At 39.2% G+C, this 15,122-nt stretch overlaps 1 protein-coding gene across 5 annotated transcripts in view; it reads left to right on the forward strand.

Annotated features, from left to right (window-relative positions):
- Nucleotides 1-15,122, forward strand: part of traf2b (Tnf receptor-associated factor 2b) — a 31,445-nt gene that overhangs the window by 213 nt on the left and 16,110 nt on the right. For 3 of the 5 annotated variants that reach the window (XR_013796955.1, XM_079607942.1, XM_079607943.1), the window contains exon 2: nucleotides 8,612-8,832. Coding sequence is in view for 2 of the 5 variants with exons in the window: in XM_079607942.1 (XP_079464068.1) it covers nucleotides 8,612-8,832 (221 nt within the window). In the remaining 3 variants the exon portion in view is untranslated. Of the gene's footprint in view, nucleotides 1-8,611; nucleotides 9,043-15,122 lie in introns of all 5 variants that reach the window. The other 2 variants (XM_079607945.1, XM_079607944.1) reach the window with 1 other exon arrangement.

Genomic DNA, 15,122 nt, shown 5'->3' on the forward strand with positions numbered 1-15,122 from the left:
ACGCGCAGTGTGTGGAAGCTCGAGCGAGTTGCCATTTTTACCCTCTCACTCGGAGAGTAGGAAGCTAGATACATTGCTTTTAACTGCTAGTTATTATTATTAAATTGGTTTATATGTTTTTTCAGGTTCTTGATACACATATCTAGTGTAATCTGTTGATTTTGTTTTATTAATATCTTTTGAATATTTTAGTGGTTGTAACTCGGGAAAAATATTTTGTTTAGCAGCTAACAGTTACACCAAGGTGAACACTCGCAGGCTAACGTTACAATTTAGGCCTAAGTTAGACTAGAGATGACTACTTTGGACGGACACGAGATTTTTTTGTGAGTTGATGATTTAAACTGAATCAGGCTGGCGGTTTAAAGTTACGCAAAATGTCTGTCAGTTGATAGAATCTTATATACTGTCTATGGTTATGACTGGCTCTGGTTAAACAGAGCTGAACATACTTCCTGCTTCAGCTTTAGATAATAACGACAAAAGATTTAAAATGGAAGGTTTGATGTTTTAATAACTAAAAGGAAATTGTAATTGGTAAAAAAGTGTTTACTATTCAGTGTATAGCCTTATATTTATAGTCAACAACATTATAGCCATGTCCAAATTATGCAAATATTAAATTGTCCAAAAAGAGGGATGTTAAATAAACGCCAACCAGCTTTAGTTTTAGTATATTAAAATGAATAAAAAGTGTTAAAACCAAAATATTTATAACGTTAATTCACAACTCTGTGCCAAATTCATCTAGCTAGCTGTTTTTTTTGTTTTTTGTTTTTTTTATTCAACTTTGAAAGTTTACAATGACATTTAACATCAAACATAAAACAAACAAGAGATTGGGGAAAACGTATAACATATCTTACCTTATACAGAGTAAAGCATTAAATTCTACAAATTATTTTTTTCAACAAAAGAGATGTTTTTATGCATTTCTTATTTCTAGTAGGCTAATTGAGTCATGGAATATTTTAAGATCTTAAAATATATTAAAAAATTAAAAGAGGGTGTTATAGACATTACTTTAGCTTTATGTATATGAAACTTCCCAAGAAGAATTATTAACTTTAATGTGTTATCAATTATATCTGAGCCAGTATTACAGTCCAAGAAGAAGATCATGGCCTCATCTATTTTAATTATTTTGTAGAATGTATCAAAAACCATCATAGATACCTGCTTCCAAAAGTCTTCAGAGTATTTACAGTTACAAAATAAATGTATTAGTGTTTCAGATTCAAGATTACAAAAACAACATTGTGGTGAGAGGTCCTTTTTAAACTTACTAAGAAATACATTACACCGATAATACCTGTGCAGTATTTTAAAATGATTTTCCTTAACCTTATTTGGCAGTAAAAATGTATTACTTGCTGACCAGCTTATCTCAATTGAAGGTATAGAAGAAAAAATTGTTTCCATTTCAGAATTGCTTTTGGGTAACAGCTGATATCTTGATTAAGACACTTTCTGATGTAAGAGTTATTCCATTTCCTATCCAAAATATGAACACCTCCAATAACAAGTTTAGGGGGTATCTAGCTAGCTGTACTCATGGCAATACATCTGGACATAATTAGCTGCACACATATACGGTAATTTTATATTAAACAACTAGGTCACACTTTAAATTAGGTGTCTAACTGTACTTGTATCAAATAATGTGATAATTGCGCAATCACGGTATACGGTATTATCACGATATTATAACAAAAATAACTTAACACAAATACAAGCAACACACAAACATTTATAAAGTAAATTAATGTTTCAAACAGATTAAAGTGCAAAATAAAAAAACAAGCCTCCTGCCTCAAGTGGAGGAGTTTAAGTATCTTGGGGTCTTGTTCACGAGTGAGGGAAGGATGGAACGGGAGATTGACAGACGGATCGGTGCAGCTTCTGCAGTAATGCGGTCGATGTACCGGTTTGTCGTGGTGAAGAAAGAGCTGAGCCGCAAGGCGAAGCTCTCGATTTACCGGTCAATCTACGTTCCTACTCTCACCCATGGTCATGAGCTTTGGGTCATGACCGAAAGAACAAGATCCCGGATACAGGCGGCCGAAATGAGCTTTCTCCGAAGGGTTGCTGGGCAATCCCTTAGAGATAGGGTGAGGAGCTCGGTCACTCGGGAGGAGCTCAGAGTAGAGCCGCTGCTCCTCCGCATCGAGAGGGGTCAGCTGAGGTGGCTCGGGCATCTGTTCCGGATGCTTCCTGGACGCCTTCCCGGGAAGGTGTTCCGGGCGCGTCCCACCGGGAGGAGACCCTGGGGAGGACCTATGACACGCTGGAGGGACTATGTCTCCCGGCTGGCCTGGGAACGCCTCGGTGTCCCCCCGGAAGAGCTGGAGGAAGTGTTTAGGGAGAGGGAAGTCTGGGCATCTCTGCTTAGACTGCTGCCCCCGCGACCCGTCCCTGGATAAGCGGAAGAAAATGGAAAGATGGATGGATGGATAAAAAAACAATAGTTATCACTTTACAATAAGGTCTCATTAGTTAATGTTAGTTATGTTAATGTTAATTAATTAACTAACAATAAAAATGAGCAATGGCTACATTTGTTACAGAAGTTGTTATTCTTTGTTAATGTTAGTTAAATGCAATTGATCATTGTTAGTTCATGTCAGCTCAGGTCCATTAAATAACAGTTACAACGTTTGATTTTAATAATGTATTATTAAAGAACAATTCCGGTGAAAACTTAACCTAGTGGTAATTAACACATGGTTACCGAGTCGACCGTTCTCTGGGATGCTTTTTCATGATAATTGAATGTAAAGGGTTTTATCTCTAAAAACAGGGGCATATAATAGGTCAAAGTAAATCGCTAGTTAATACCACTAACAAGGCTCAAAATAGCCTCACACTAACACGGTAGCATAATGAGGGTCCCTACATGCAAACCGAAGCATTGAGAACTTTGTAAGTGTACAGACAGTTTAATAAGAAGATACTTTATAAGGACAGTACATTACGCGTATACAGGCAGGAGCCATCTTGGAAAACAGTCTCGACTAGTCGAGCCACGAACGCCGTGCTAAGTGAGCTGGTCGATAGGAATTACGTTTGTGAAATCTAGTGTAGCACGGCGTTCGTGGTTCGACTAGTCGGTAGCATATGAGGGATCCTCTGTCATGACTGAAGACATGGAAGCGATATGCAAATAAACTCTTTTATTATAAATAGAATATAGAAATAAAGTCCAGATCCAGATGAAGACGGGTGGCGCAGGGACTTCGATGGTCAACACGAAAACAGATGAGTGATGAGAAGAAGTGCGCTGGTGAATGGTGGTGAAGGCTCCTAACACAGAACGTAAATCCACATGGAACACCGAACAGGAACAACGAAGCACGAGACTGGAAACGCCAAGCAGGAACAGGACCAAACACACGTGCACCTGAGAGCCGCAGTGATGGATTAATTGACAGCTGCTGACAGGACTCGCTAAAATGGAGAGTGACTGGAGTGACGCAAGTAGCTTTGCAACAGAGCGGTCATTTGAAGTCGAGGATGTTGAATTGACCCTTCCCTAAGCCACGCCTGAAAACCGCCACTGGCCAATCGTGGCTTAGCAACCGTAACTAGGCGTGGGAGGTCTGGCAAGCTTTCGAGCGAGGGAAACATGCCAAAGCGTTGTGCGTATGAATTGTGCAAATCTGATGATACACGGTATCCTAAAAGTTTGGACTGTGGGATGGAATTTTTTTTCCTTCCGGAAACCTAAAAACCGAGGGGAGAAATGCCTGGTGTGGATCAAGCAGTGTGGGACGCCCCATTCACAACTAAATGTCGACAGGATTTACAAAAACACCTATTGCTTGGAAATAATGACGGTTCTTTGTTCATAATGCATATATTTGAGCGTAAAATAAGACGATTAAAGGCAAGACGGAGGCTCAATGACATACCGGTACTTTAAAATATATTTAAGCATTTTGATAATCGACGGCCTACTACCCCTGAGTAACTTTAAGGTTACGTTACCCCAATCCGATCGCGGCTCTCCCGGTGTTAGTGTTATTCCACAAGATTTATGGATAAACTGTTTGATTTAGGCCTATAGTTATTAGATTATAATTTATTTTCACATTTCACTTACCCTGCTGCTGTGCATGAACAAAGCTGTTCCTCAATTTGTGTGTTTCCCATTTGAATGGTCAGCGTATGAGGCGGCTGCTGCTTGCGCTGGGACTATAACGTTAAGCCTAGTTAGGCTTTAGCTTCAATTTTGATGAAATTATTCTCTAATCGGTTGCATATTATGTCATGGATACATCCCTCGAATGCATACTGCAGTCCATTTTGTCTTGCTCTCTCAGATATTTCACCTGTTTGCCAAAAATAACTATTATTCTCATTGGGAATGTCTGACACCTGTGCATACACGCTGTAATAGACGTGCCAGCCGCGAAAGCTTGACAGGCGTAGCAACAGTAACGGGGCTTAGCGAAGGGTCAATTGTCTGTGGACACAGGGCCAAAGCCATATCAATTCGAGCCGCTAGCTCTTAACTCCAGCATTGCGATCGGCATCCGACGATGCTAGCGAAGCAGAGAGCAAGAGAGACTGGGGCTAGTGTGCGAGTGGTAAAATATTAGCATTATGGCTAAATTAGGCTAATGTTCATAGCAAATGCTAACAAACAATCAAAATTTTAAAACCCATGCATTTAGGTTAGATTTCAAGTCTCCCTCTACAATTACAAATGAGTCTGTCTCAACAGGTTCACCCGTGGGCACTGCAGCTCACTGTCCCTGGTAGAGAATGTGTGTTGTAGGAAGATACCCAAGGTATAGCTATGAAATATGACAAGACCAAGAGTGTTAAGTCCACTTAATTCATTTAATAAGTACTATACACAAAACCAGAGGCTGCCAAGGGCGCGGTGAGCTCGGACCAAGGGCGTGACAGAGTACCGTCACAAAGTACCCCTACTTCAGGAGCTTCTGTTTAACCTGAAGAGGGCAGCACTCAGACGTTTTTACACCATATATTTGAAAATTAAAGGTCCCGTTCTTCGTGATTCCATTTTTTAAACTTTAGCTAGTGTGTAATATTGCTGTTAGAGCATAAATAATACCTGTAAAATTATAAAGCTCAAAGTCAAGACGTTACGTATTTCTGAAGGAGGGACTTCATAGAACAACAAAGTAATCAGCCCGTTTTTAGGAAAGTGAAAACAGCGGTATACAGATAAGTAAATTTTGTGAAAAATAGTAGTTTATTTTTTTACACGCGAAACATGAATACATGTTATATTGCACTGTAAACACAATCAAAGCTTCAAAAACACACGAAAAACGGGACCTTTAAAACACTTTATACCCAAATTTACCAATTTACTCGAATCAATGAACAGCATTTATGAAGCTCCATTCTTACAGATCATTAACTAAAAAAAGTTGTTTTTTAGTTATCCTTTAAATGTTGAAACTAACTTTAGATTAAGAAATGCTTTAGTTGTATTTTTCATTGTCAGTTTATGTTAACTAATGGAGCTTTATTGTAAAGTGTAACGGAACAATAATAAAGAATCATAATATTTTCAATCAATATCTATTCTAGGGCATGTTGTAGTCCAGATTAAAATATAAAAATGCAGCACATGCTTATTACGTGTTACGTAGTCTATAGGTATATATATGTGCGCAGGCACAGTCTTACTTTACAAATTGACCTCACCAAATTACTTGTCTGGCCTGCGTAATACAGAATTTTTAGTCGCTTTCGCGTATCCATGCGAACTGGAATCATTTTTGATAACTTTTTATCTGTACAGAGGTAAAGGCAAGGGAAGGAGGCCTTCACAGGGGAGAGACTTAATTGACAGGTCAGGATTGCGTTGTCGTCGTTTTCAGGCGCAGGTCCTTCATCAGATCCGGATACGTCCTGTCCTGGATCTGGCGGACTGCGATAAACCTCGGGATAAACAGAGAGACTAATATTAGCGTAGACGCCATCCTTCTTATGATGTACCAAGTACATCAGGATTTAAGGGAAGTGTTCCCGGTTCTGGCTGACCTAATCTATGCAGCCTAACATTGAATTATAGAAGTTGATAATGTGTTATGTGTATGCTGCTAGGTCAAAGAGATGTCTTTTTAGTCTAGATTTTTAGAGTGTGTCTGCTTCCCGGACAATGTTAGGAAGACTGTTCCAAAGTTTAGGTGCTAAATTGGAAAAGGATAGCGCCAGCAGTCGATTTTGATATTCTAGGTATTATCAACTGGCCGGAATTTTGAGATTGTTGTGGCAAAACAATATTTAACAAACCAGCATTCCCAGGCAAAGGAGACGTCAAGATTCAAATTGTATTTAAAAGGAAATATACATTTATTCTCGCAAGAATAGTTCCCAGTCTAGCCACACAGGCCAGCTGCAGCCCGGGGTGAAAAACCCCAGCCTTCACAGACAGTTTGCAGGCAGAGTGAGACCCAGATAGGTGTTCTTTCTGGAGTCTTATAGTGTTCTCATCAAAGCATTCTTTAAACACCCACCCCAGAGGGCAGGAACTGAGGACCCCCCATGGTTGCCTCAACCCCTCCCTAGCCTGGGGTCTTCTCAGTGTCACACATGCAGCTGTATCAACATTACAACATAAAGCTCAAAATACAGAACACATGGCATTCATATTTTATCATTGAGAAAACACAGAAGCAAAAGAAAAGATTAAAATTGCTACTACAAGATCGCGATAATGCATGTTGATTACGCAATCTACCCGAGAGCCACGAGCTGCAACGCATCATCGTATTCATCATCTTGAGTAAACATTGCTGAGGGGCTGGTGAAAAAGACCCGTGCAACATCCATTATTTGGACTTGGTTCGTATTTAAGCCGTCCGACGAGCAGCAGCAGCAAACTATACTCTGTAGAGTGTGTGGGGCAACAGTTCCGACTAACGCCTGTTTCACACATACTCCATTTGCAGTGCGTATTTTTTTCCGTACCCATGTTAACAGGTTAGTTTTTACACTGCGCGCAGATGCGGTCCATCAATGCGTTCCAGGTACCGGTACGTTGCATATAGAGCAGTGCAGCGATCGTTTCCGCACGAGTCTATTTCTGCTGTGCTGCACGCGCTGAATTAAAGAGACAGCACATTGTTTGTGGTCCAAATGAACACGGACTGACATGAAAAAATATGTTTTTTAAGTGTATTGAGTTTAAACTTAAATAGCCTATGTCTGTGAAAGAGTGTAGACGTGTATAACTAAGTTACTGTCTGTGTACAAATAGAATCGCAATACTGAAACTTTTTATAATATTTAATAAAAAAACACTAATAATAAAAAATAGTGATTTGAAAAAAAAAAATAGAGAGTAAATGTTGTGTTTGTGGTACAGCCGTAGATTAGTCAGACAATTTCACACAGAGTGCTTGCTGAAGACATAGATGCTGACAAAGTTTGGTCTGGCTGTGTTTTAAAGCTTCCTTCCCTGACGTCACCCGCCTATACGCCATTGGACTGATTTCACAAGTGCTTTACTACCATGGGGGTAATCCATCAGCCGGAAACTGAAGCTTCCCTTGGGGGCCGCCATTGTAGCAGACCATCACCTGCTGTTAGCATTCCATTGACTCCCATTCATTTTGCCGTCACTTTGACAGCGAATAACTTTACATCTGAGGCGTTTAAAGACTCCATTTGTCCATTATTTATTTCTAAAGAAACACGACAATGTATAAAAGGCTCCATTACCTTGTATCTTACGTTATGGCCTCGTAGAAGCAGTTTTTGTAAAAATAGGCTAACGATTGCGTCATAACCACGCGACTCTCTGTCGCACATTCAAAAAAAAAAACGTATAGACAGGCGGAGAAGCTCGCAAGCAATCTGGGGGACGTGGAGGCATAAAGTCAAGGGTGAAGCCCATAGAAAGGGATAAAGTTGATCCTGCTGCTAGCTCATGGACAGCTAATGCTCACGCTCTCCGTCTCTGCGAGATTCGGAAGGGAATTATTCAGATTTCTCTTGGCACAGCTACTAGAAGACCTACAGCTGTCAGACAGGTTGCTCACGTCACATCTACGTCGTCAAGCTTAGTTTGAGCCTGCGCAGTTCGCCCAGCCATCAGGAAGTGAGTGCTTCTAATTGGCTTCACTTTTCTCCGTTGAAACCTATGGGGTCGCTGTGTCCATCTTATATACTGTCTATGCTTATTACGCAATCACGCAGTGCGTTCCCACAACGTCAATCTCGCCACAACGCGAGTTCCCTTAAAAGGGAACAGTGCATCTGGCGGCTTAATGCAGTTTTTTAATAACAACTGTAGACTGCACTTTACAACACCCCACATTTTACAACTGCTTTAAAAATGTAGGTGTGCTAATATTTTCTAATAGTAAATGCAGTAATTTAACAGCAGTTAATGTAATAAAGGTTATGTTAATTGGTAACAAAAGCAAACAGCAGTAGATCTGAAAAAGAAAAAATGGTAACTGAAGGTGAATCAGGCGTAGCCCTCAGTCAACTGTAAATTTGCGTTTTGGTCTTCACTATATGTAATATAATGGAAATAAAATATGCTGTAAATGTAATTTAATGTTGACTTTAAACATTTTTGTTCTGTTGTTCTGATAAGTTGTGCTCTACATTTTTACAGATGATAAGCACTGCTGGCACTGTGGGTAAATGGAAGGCAATGGCACGTCCATCTTTACCATCCTCTTTGGACTCCACATTGCCTGGGATATCTCGAGAAGTGTTGTCGGTATCCATGGAACCAAAATATCAATGTCAGCAATGCAAAGAGATCCTTAGGAAACCTTTCCAAGCACAGTGTGGACATCGCTTCTGTGTGTTCTGTTTCAAACAACTCACCAGGTACCCAGGGAAACCCTCCGCCTCATGCTCTGCATTAATTGCCACCCTCTCCATGGACATTCCCAATCTCTTTAATCTACCACTGCACTGTAGCTAGATGGAAAAAATCCCTCCTTTTGCTTGATGTTCATCCACACTTTTGCCTCTTGAATCTTAACCCAAAGGGTTCTCCTTGCATCTGGATATACTACCTCTGTGGATATGTTTTTGGTGAGCTTTACCTTGGTGTCAGTCATTTGGCTATAATTATTGTCAACGTTTAGTTGTTATCCTATTAGGACAAGTATTTATATGATACAACTAGGGCTGTCACTAATGACTATTTTGGTAATCGAGTAATTGTTTGTTTTTATTGGTTTTGATTATTTTGACAATAAATCGAGTATTCAGGTATATTTTTATTACCACAAAAAAGTATCTAAGTGAACAATAGATTTTAAAATGACTTAAATCAGTTCAAGACTTATTGAACAACACTTTTAAAATACATAATGTAAACATAATTAAGTTATTTACTTTTAATAACAAATGCCTGCAGAGGGCACCAACGGCTTGGTGATTGTTGTTGTTACACTTTACAGCATGATCAAATCCTCATTTAATATAGGCCTATCAACATTTATTCAAATGTCTACTTAATATTTGTCCAACTCTTCATAATAGAAATGATACAGCCACTAATTTCTCAAACAATAACATGTGGACATCAACACATGCAAACTCAGTGATGGTTTAAACTTTTATTTTGAAATGAACTGATGAATGATCATGAAATGATTTGCATATTTAGAAACATATGGATGTATTCTCCTGTGTTGGTAAAATTGCACACATTGCGTTCCTAGATGAACGTTATATGCAACCCAAACTTATAACATATGCAGAGATGGAGTTTGTTAACCGAGCTGTCGAGACGAGCTCCAGTCATGTAAATGATAAAAGTGCATCACTTTGCAAAAAACGCAAAGCGTGTCAGACTTCATATGCTTTCCCAAATGCACATTATTAGAAACACAAACAAACAGCACATGCAAAGACGGAGTTTGTGAGGTGCAGCATTTACTTTGAACGGAGCCGCTCTGAGCCGCTGGAAGAAACACGTAACATGCATGCATGTAAATATTAAAGCATCACGTACATGGGAAACTTTCAATCAAGGACTTATTTAAACTGAGCACTCAAATTTAATTGAGTAATCATGACAGCCCTAGATACAATAATATAACTAATGCTGTGTTTATAGTTATTTATTAATGAATGGGTATTTTACTACCCACTTTATAGCATTCATACTAAAATTACAGCCATAGCAAAACATTTAAAATAAATTCAAAAGTGGTTGAATTAATTGTCTATGACTGTAAATTAAATTTGCTGTTTGAAAATCATGCCCAAAAAAGCTATTTTTCTAAATTCTAGTAATATACCAGTGGAGTAATACAAATTTTAAAATGAAGAGCTTATTTATTTTCTTGATACTTAAAGGGTTAGTTCACCCAAAAATGAAAATTATGTCATTAATGACTCACCCTCATGTCGTTCCAAGCCCGTAAGACCTCTGTTCATCTTCGGTACACAGTTTAAGATATTTTAGATTTAGTCCGAGAGTTAGAATTTTTTGAAGCATCGAAAATAAATAAAACTACGACTTTATTCAGCATTGTATTCTCTTCCGGGTCTGTTGTCAATCTGCGTTCACGACTCCGCAGTGACGCTGCTGACGCGTTATCTCGTCCGTGTAGTATTCGGGTTCAAATATATATGGATGGGCAAAAAAATGCAAGTCTTCCTCTGTGTCGAATTCCTTAGACATGTTTGCGAAGATTGTTTTGTTTACATCGTGCGTCTCCCTCAGACTGTAAACGAAGTTCGGGCGCACCAGATAACACGTCAGCTGCGTCACTGCGGAGTCGTGAACGCAGATTGACAACAGACCCGGAAGAGAATACAATGCTGAATAAAGTCGTAGTTTTTGTTATTTTTGGACAAAAATTTATTTTCGATGCTTCAAAAAATTCTAACTAACCCACTGATGTCACATGGACTACTTTGATGATGTCTTTATTACCTTTCTGGACATGGACAGTATACCGTTCATACATTTTCAATGGAGGGACAGAAAGCTCTCGGACTAAATCTAAAATATCTTAAACTGTGTTCCGAAGATGAACAGAGGTCTTACGGGCTTGGAACGACATGAGGGTGAGTCATTAATGGGTGAATTTTTGGGTGAACTAACCCTTTAACACATGTAGAACATGATGTCCCTGTCACACCCATCCTCAGTCATCACGCGATGCATTACCCAACCACCACACACTTTGTATAACTTCCTCATCTAACTCGCCTGATTCAACACATCATCTCTGACAGCTGACAGTAGAGACTGAAAGCCTGAATTGAGTGTTATCGATAGGGGAAATATTCAGGACAGATATGAGAAGTACCAGAGATTGTCTTACTATAGGGAGATGAGAGGGTCTGTATCTCTTACCATTGGAGAAAGCGTAACGGCTAACTTGGATCACGCGAGGCACCTCAGCCTATGGTGTAATGGCAGTGACGTCAGTGCCCACTGTTTTATGACAATCAGTTATAGTTTACGTTAATCAGTTTCTTGTGGATTATTAGCGCATATATCGGCCATCGGCTGCCCCAATTTCTAAATATCGGCATCGGCTAGAGAAAAACCCATGTCGATCGACCTCTATACATGCATCTCCACCCTGTCTCCTCCCCGAAATAACCATATATGGAGCTTACAACCTCGTTTTACTATGCATAATGTCATCTGCATATAATTTCTATTTGCATATTCTCATCCACGTGATACCATGTTTAACAGTACAAGGCATTAGGAAAATATGAGATAAAGACTATGTGCCGTCACATTACATTACTAAATCATTCAGTATCCTTGCTTTGTTTTAGAATAAATAAATCAATATTTTATGAAATACATTTCTGAGAAAGTTTTTTTCTCAGAGTTATTCTCAGTCTTTTCCACGGGCCAAATAGTAGGCTATGTTTTAATTGCTTTAAGCAAATAAAATGTATGCAATTTTGCCTATAAGATAAACATATATTTTAGGATGGTTTATATATTTTTACTGGAAACAGATAAACCTTATTTTTTTCGCAGTGTAAATAATTGTCTGACAAAACATTTGAAAAAATAAAACGTGCACATCTTAACGTTTTCTTTAAATTCCATCCTTCAAATACAAAAGTATTTTTCATAATATTGGGAACACCCCGAAAATGGTTATCATTAGGCTACTGTCTGTCTGTACACGACACCAACAGCACCTGCGCAGCAGGTTTTACAGCCTACTGTCATTGGACTTATTCAAAGCGGACAATGGACCATTCGAGTCATTATACTTGTCTATGTTGCTAAGCCACCTGCTTAACCGGAAGTGCGGAAAATATTTTCTCAGAACATGAATTCAGCATGATAGTTAAAACATTAAGGGCCAGATTCACTAACAGCTTGCGCCAGCGCAAACCATCTTTTGGCGTTAAAAACTACTGTCAGGATTCATTAAAGGAAAAGTTCGGTATTTTACACTTAAAGCCCTGTTTACAGATTGTATCTGATGAAATAGAACAGTTAAGATTAAAATTTGGACACATGCTCCTGTCCCGAGAATTTTAGGTTTATTTCGCTCCCGTGGTTTGCTTGCAATTGGCAAAGGTGCATTATCGCCACCAACTGAGCTGGAGTGTCTATTATTCAAGCTCTCAACGGAAGAATCACGGGTGTGACGCGTTTGGAAAAATAGGTCCACAGTTTTACAACTAATGGTAAAACATTTTGGAATGTTCCAGTGCACATAGACAACCATTGTGAAAGCGAAATAAACCTAAAATTCTCGGGACAGGAGCATGTGTCCAAATTTTTATCTTAACCGTTCTATTTCATCAGATACGATCTGTAAACAGGGCTTTAAGTGTAAAATACCGAACTTGTCCTTTAAAGACACGCAGTGAAAAATTAGGGCTGAAAGGCGTGGACACAGTTATTTTAGCAAGGTAGTAAGGTTACTAAGGTTTGCGCTATCAGATTGACTGGTGTTTGCAGCATTATTTACCGCCCAAAAAAGCACGTCTTAAACCAGACGCTACCTGGTAGATTGCGTTGGTCATTATGGAAATGATCTGACTGCGTCTGTGTCCTTTAATTTGCGCGTCGTCAATAAATCACGCGCAGAACTTTCTACTCACATTGCCGCTGTTTTGGAATTGCGCTCTTACGCTAATTTGCCCTGTTTAGTAAATCTGCCCCATAAACAGGTTTGCTCAGGAAAAGTGTTCAAAATCAGAATCAAAATATTTCTATTTAAATTATATATATAATTTGGTATATAAAATGGTATATTTAATCTAAATGTCTATAGCCCCTTTCACACTGTGCGTTGATCCCGGGAAATTGCCGTGAAATTGCCAGAGTGCCTTCTGTGTGAACGCAAACACGTCCCGGGATTGATGTCGGCATCGACCTAGTAACATTGCTGGGATCAGTCCCGGAACGCGCCCTGTGTGAACAAAAGCCAGGATCAATGCCGTAAGGGGGTGTGTCGTAGTGATGACGCACGTGCCATCGCGCTACTCTAGAAAGTTTGTGTTCATCATCAACAAAGAAAGAACGAAAAAATGAACCCACTCACAGATCCCGGAAAATCACTGGCAGTGTGAATGAACCAAAATCAAACGATCCCGGGACAAATCCCGGGTCACATTATTCGTGTATTTTCCGGAATCTCTGTGTGAAAGTGGCTTAGATCAGATGTAAAACAGAGTTTAAATAGTTCTGTTTACTTTATTACTTCGCTCACTTCAGTAGGTGTGCGTATGCATGGCCTAGAGTGTCCGTACACATATTTACGCCTAGTTTATTTTTTATAAATGCCGCACAACGTTTTTATATCAGGCCCCAGACGTGCTGCTGCCATCTAACGTGCACTGATGTGCACACCACAGGTTTCACTTTCCACCACAGTCACACATGATCTCATGCGCCATCATCTTTTAGCCTGGTAACAAGTTGCTTGGTCAATGTTTTTTTTAGTGGAAAGTGATGTCAGCAAATTTACTAAATATTTCCATTATGTCAGCTGCCCGCAATAGCTGATGGAGCAGATGACGCACAGACAATGAGATGCTTTTAAATAACTCCAGAGGGCACTTTATTAAAGAATATGCAGTTAAGGTATAGATGAGGAACCCTGGTGAATGGAAGAGATATGTTGTTTCCGTTCATGCCAGGATGCAAGTGCAATGTTTGGGGAGATTGTCCTGGTGATTGTGGTTTCAAAGAACAATGCTGGTTTGTGCATAGGCAGCTCGGCACAGCCTTCTAAGAAAATCTGTTTTCACCAGCTCTTAAAGTTTTTGTGAACAAATTTTGTGTTCGTTGGAGTGGGAATTTCGTTTCATCCCAGTGACACTAAAAACTTTAGGTTTCTTCGCTGAATTATTCTGTCAAGTCACCTTCATTTATATAGCGCTTCTAACAATTCAAAGCAGCTTTACAGAGATAAACGTATAATTTAAGGTAACAGATTGTTTTGGCTTTATAGCGGTTCTTGAATAATGTTATTTTCCAGCTAAAGTTAGTTTTGATTGATTCACGTCCGTCGAAAGGATAATTTGTTATTAAATTAGGGGCCACTAAGACGACACCGTTCTCTCTAAACAGACTTTAAACGCGAACCTGTGAGAAACGCTGATGTCGCTCACATGTGCATCAAGAATAAATTTTATAGTTATGTGCGTTTGAATATATGTGCGCATGTTTGTAATTCCCTACAAACCAAGCCTAAACAAATTACTTGTCCTGCCTATACATTTGATACAGAATTTTATTTTATTTTATCACTACGGGGTAGATACGCAAATTTTCCACAATGCTTTATCTGTAGAGTGGTAAAGGGATCCTCCATAGGGAGAGGCTAGTTGGAACTTTAGCACTGCGTTGTGTGACTTTCTGTAAGTTACATGATTACACCAGTTGGTGGTGACTGTGAGTCTTTCACCTTAAACAACCATTATTAAAATGTCTACAGATCAACAAAGAAACTCAAGAAATAGCGAAAAGAAACCGGGAAAGACCTCCATGCTGAACTGAACTAAATATGCCCCCTTTCGATCAGTTTTTGTTCATAAATAGCATTCCTGATTTTTTGTTTGTTTGTTTACATGCCTTGTTCAATTGAATAACAAATATCAATGATTTAACATATTTTAGAATCTGCATTTTAACACTGTTAACTGTCCTTTAAAAAAAA

Source organism: Phoxinus phoxinus, assembly GCF_949152265.1.
Source record: "Phoxinus phoxinus genome assembly, chromosome: 3".
Classification (NCBI taxonomy): domain Eukaryota; kingdom Metazoa; phylum Chordata; class Actinopteri; order Cypriniformes; family Leuciscidae; genus Phoxinus; species Phoxinus phoxinus.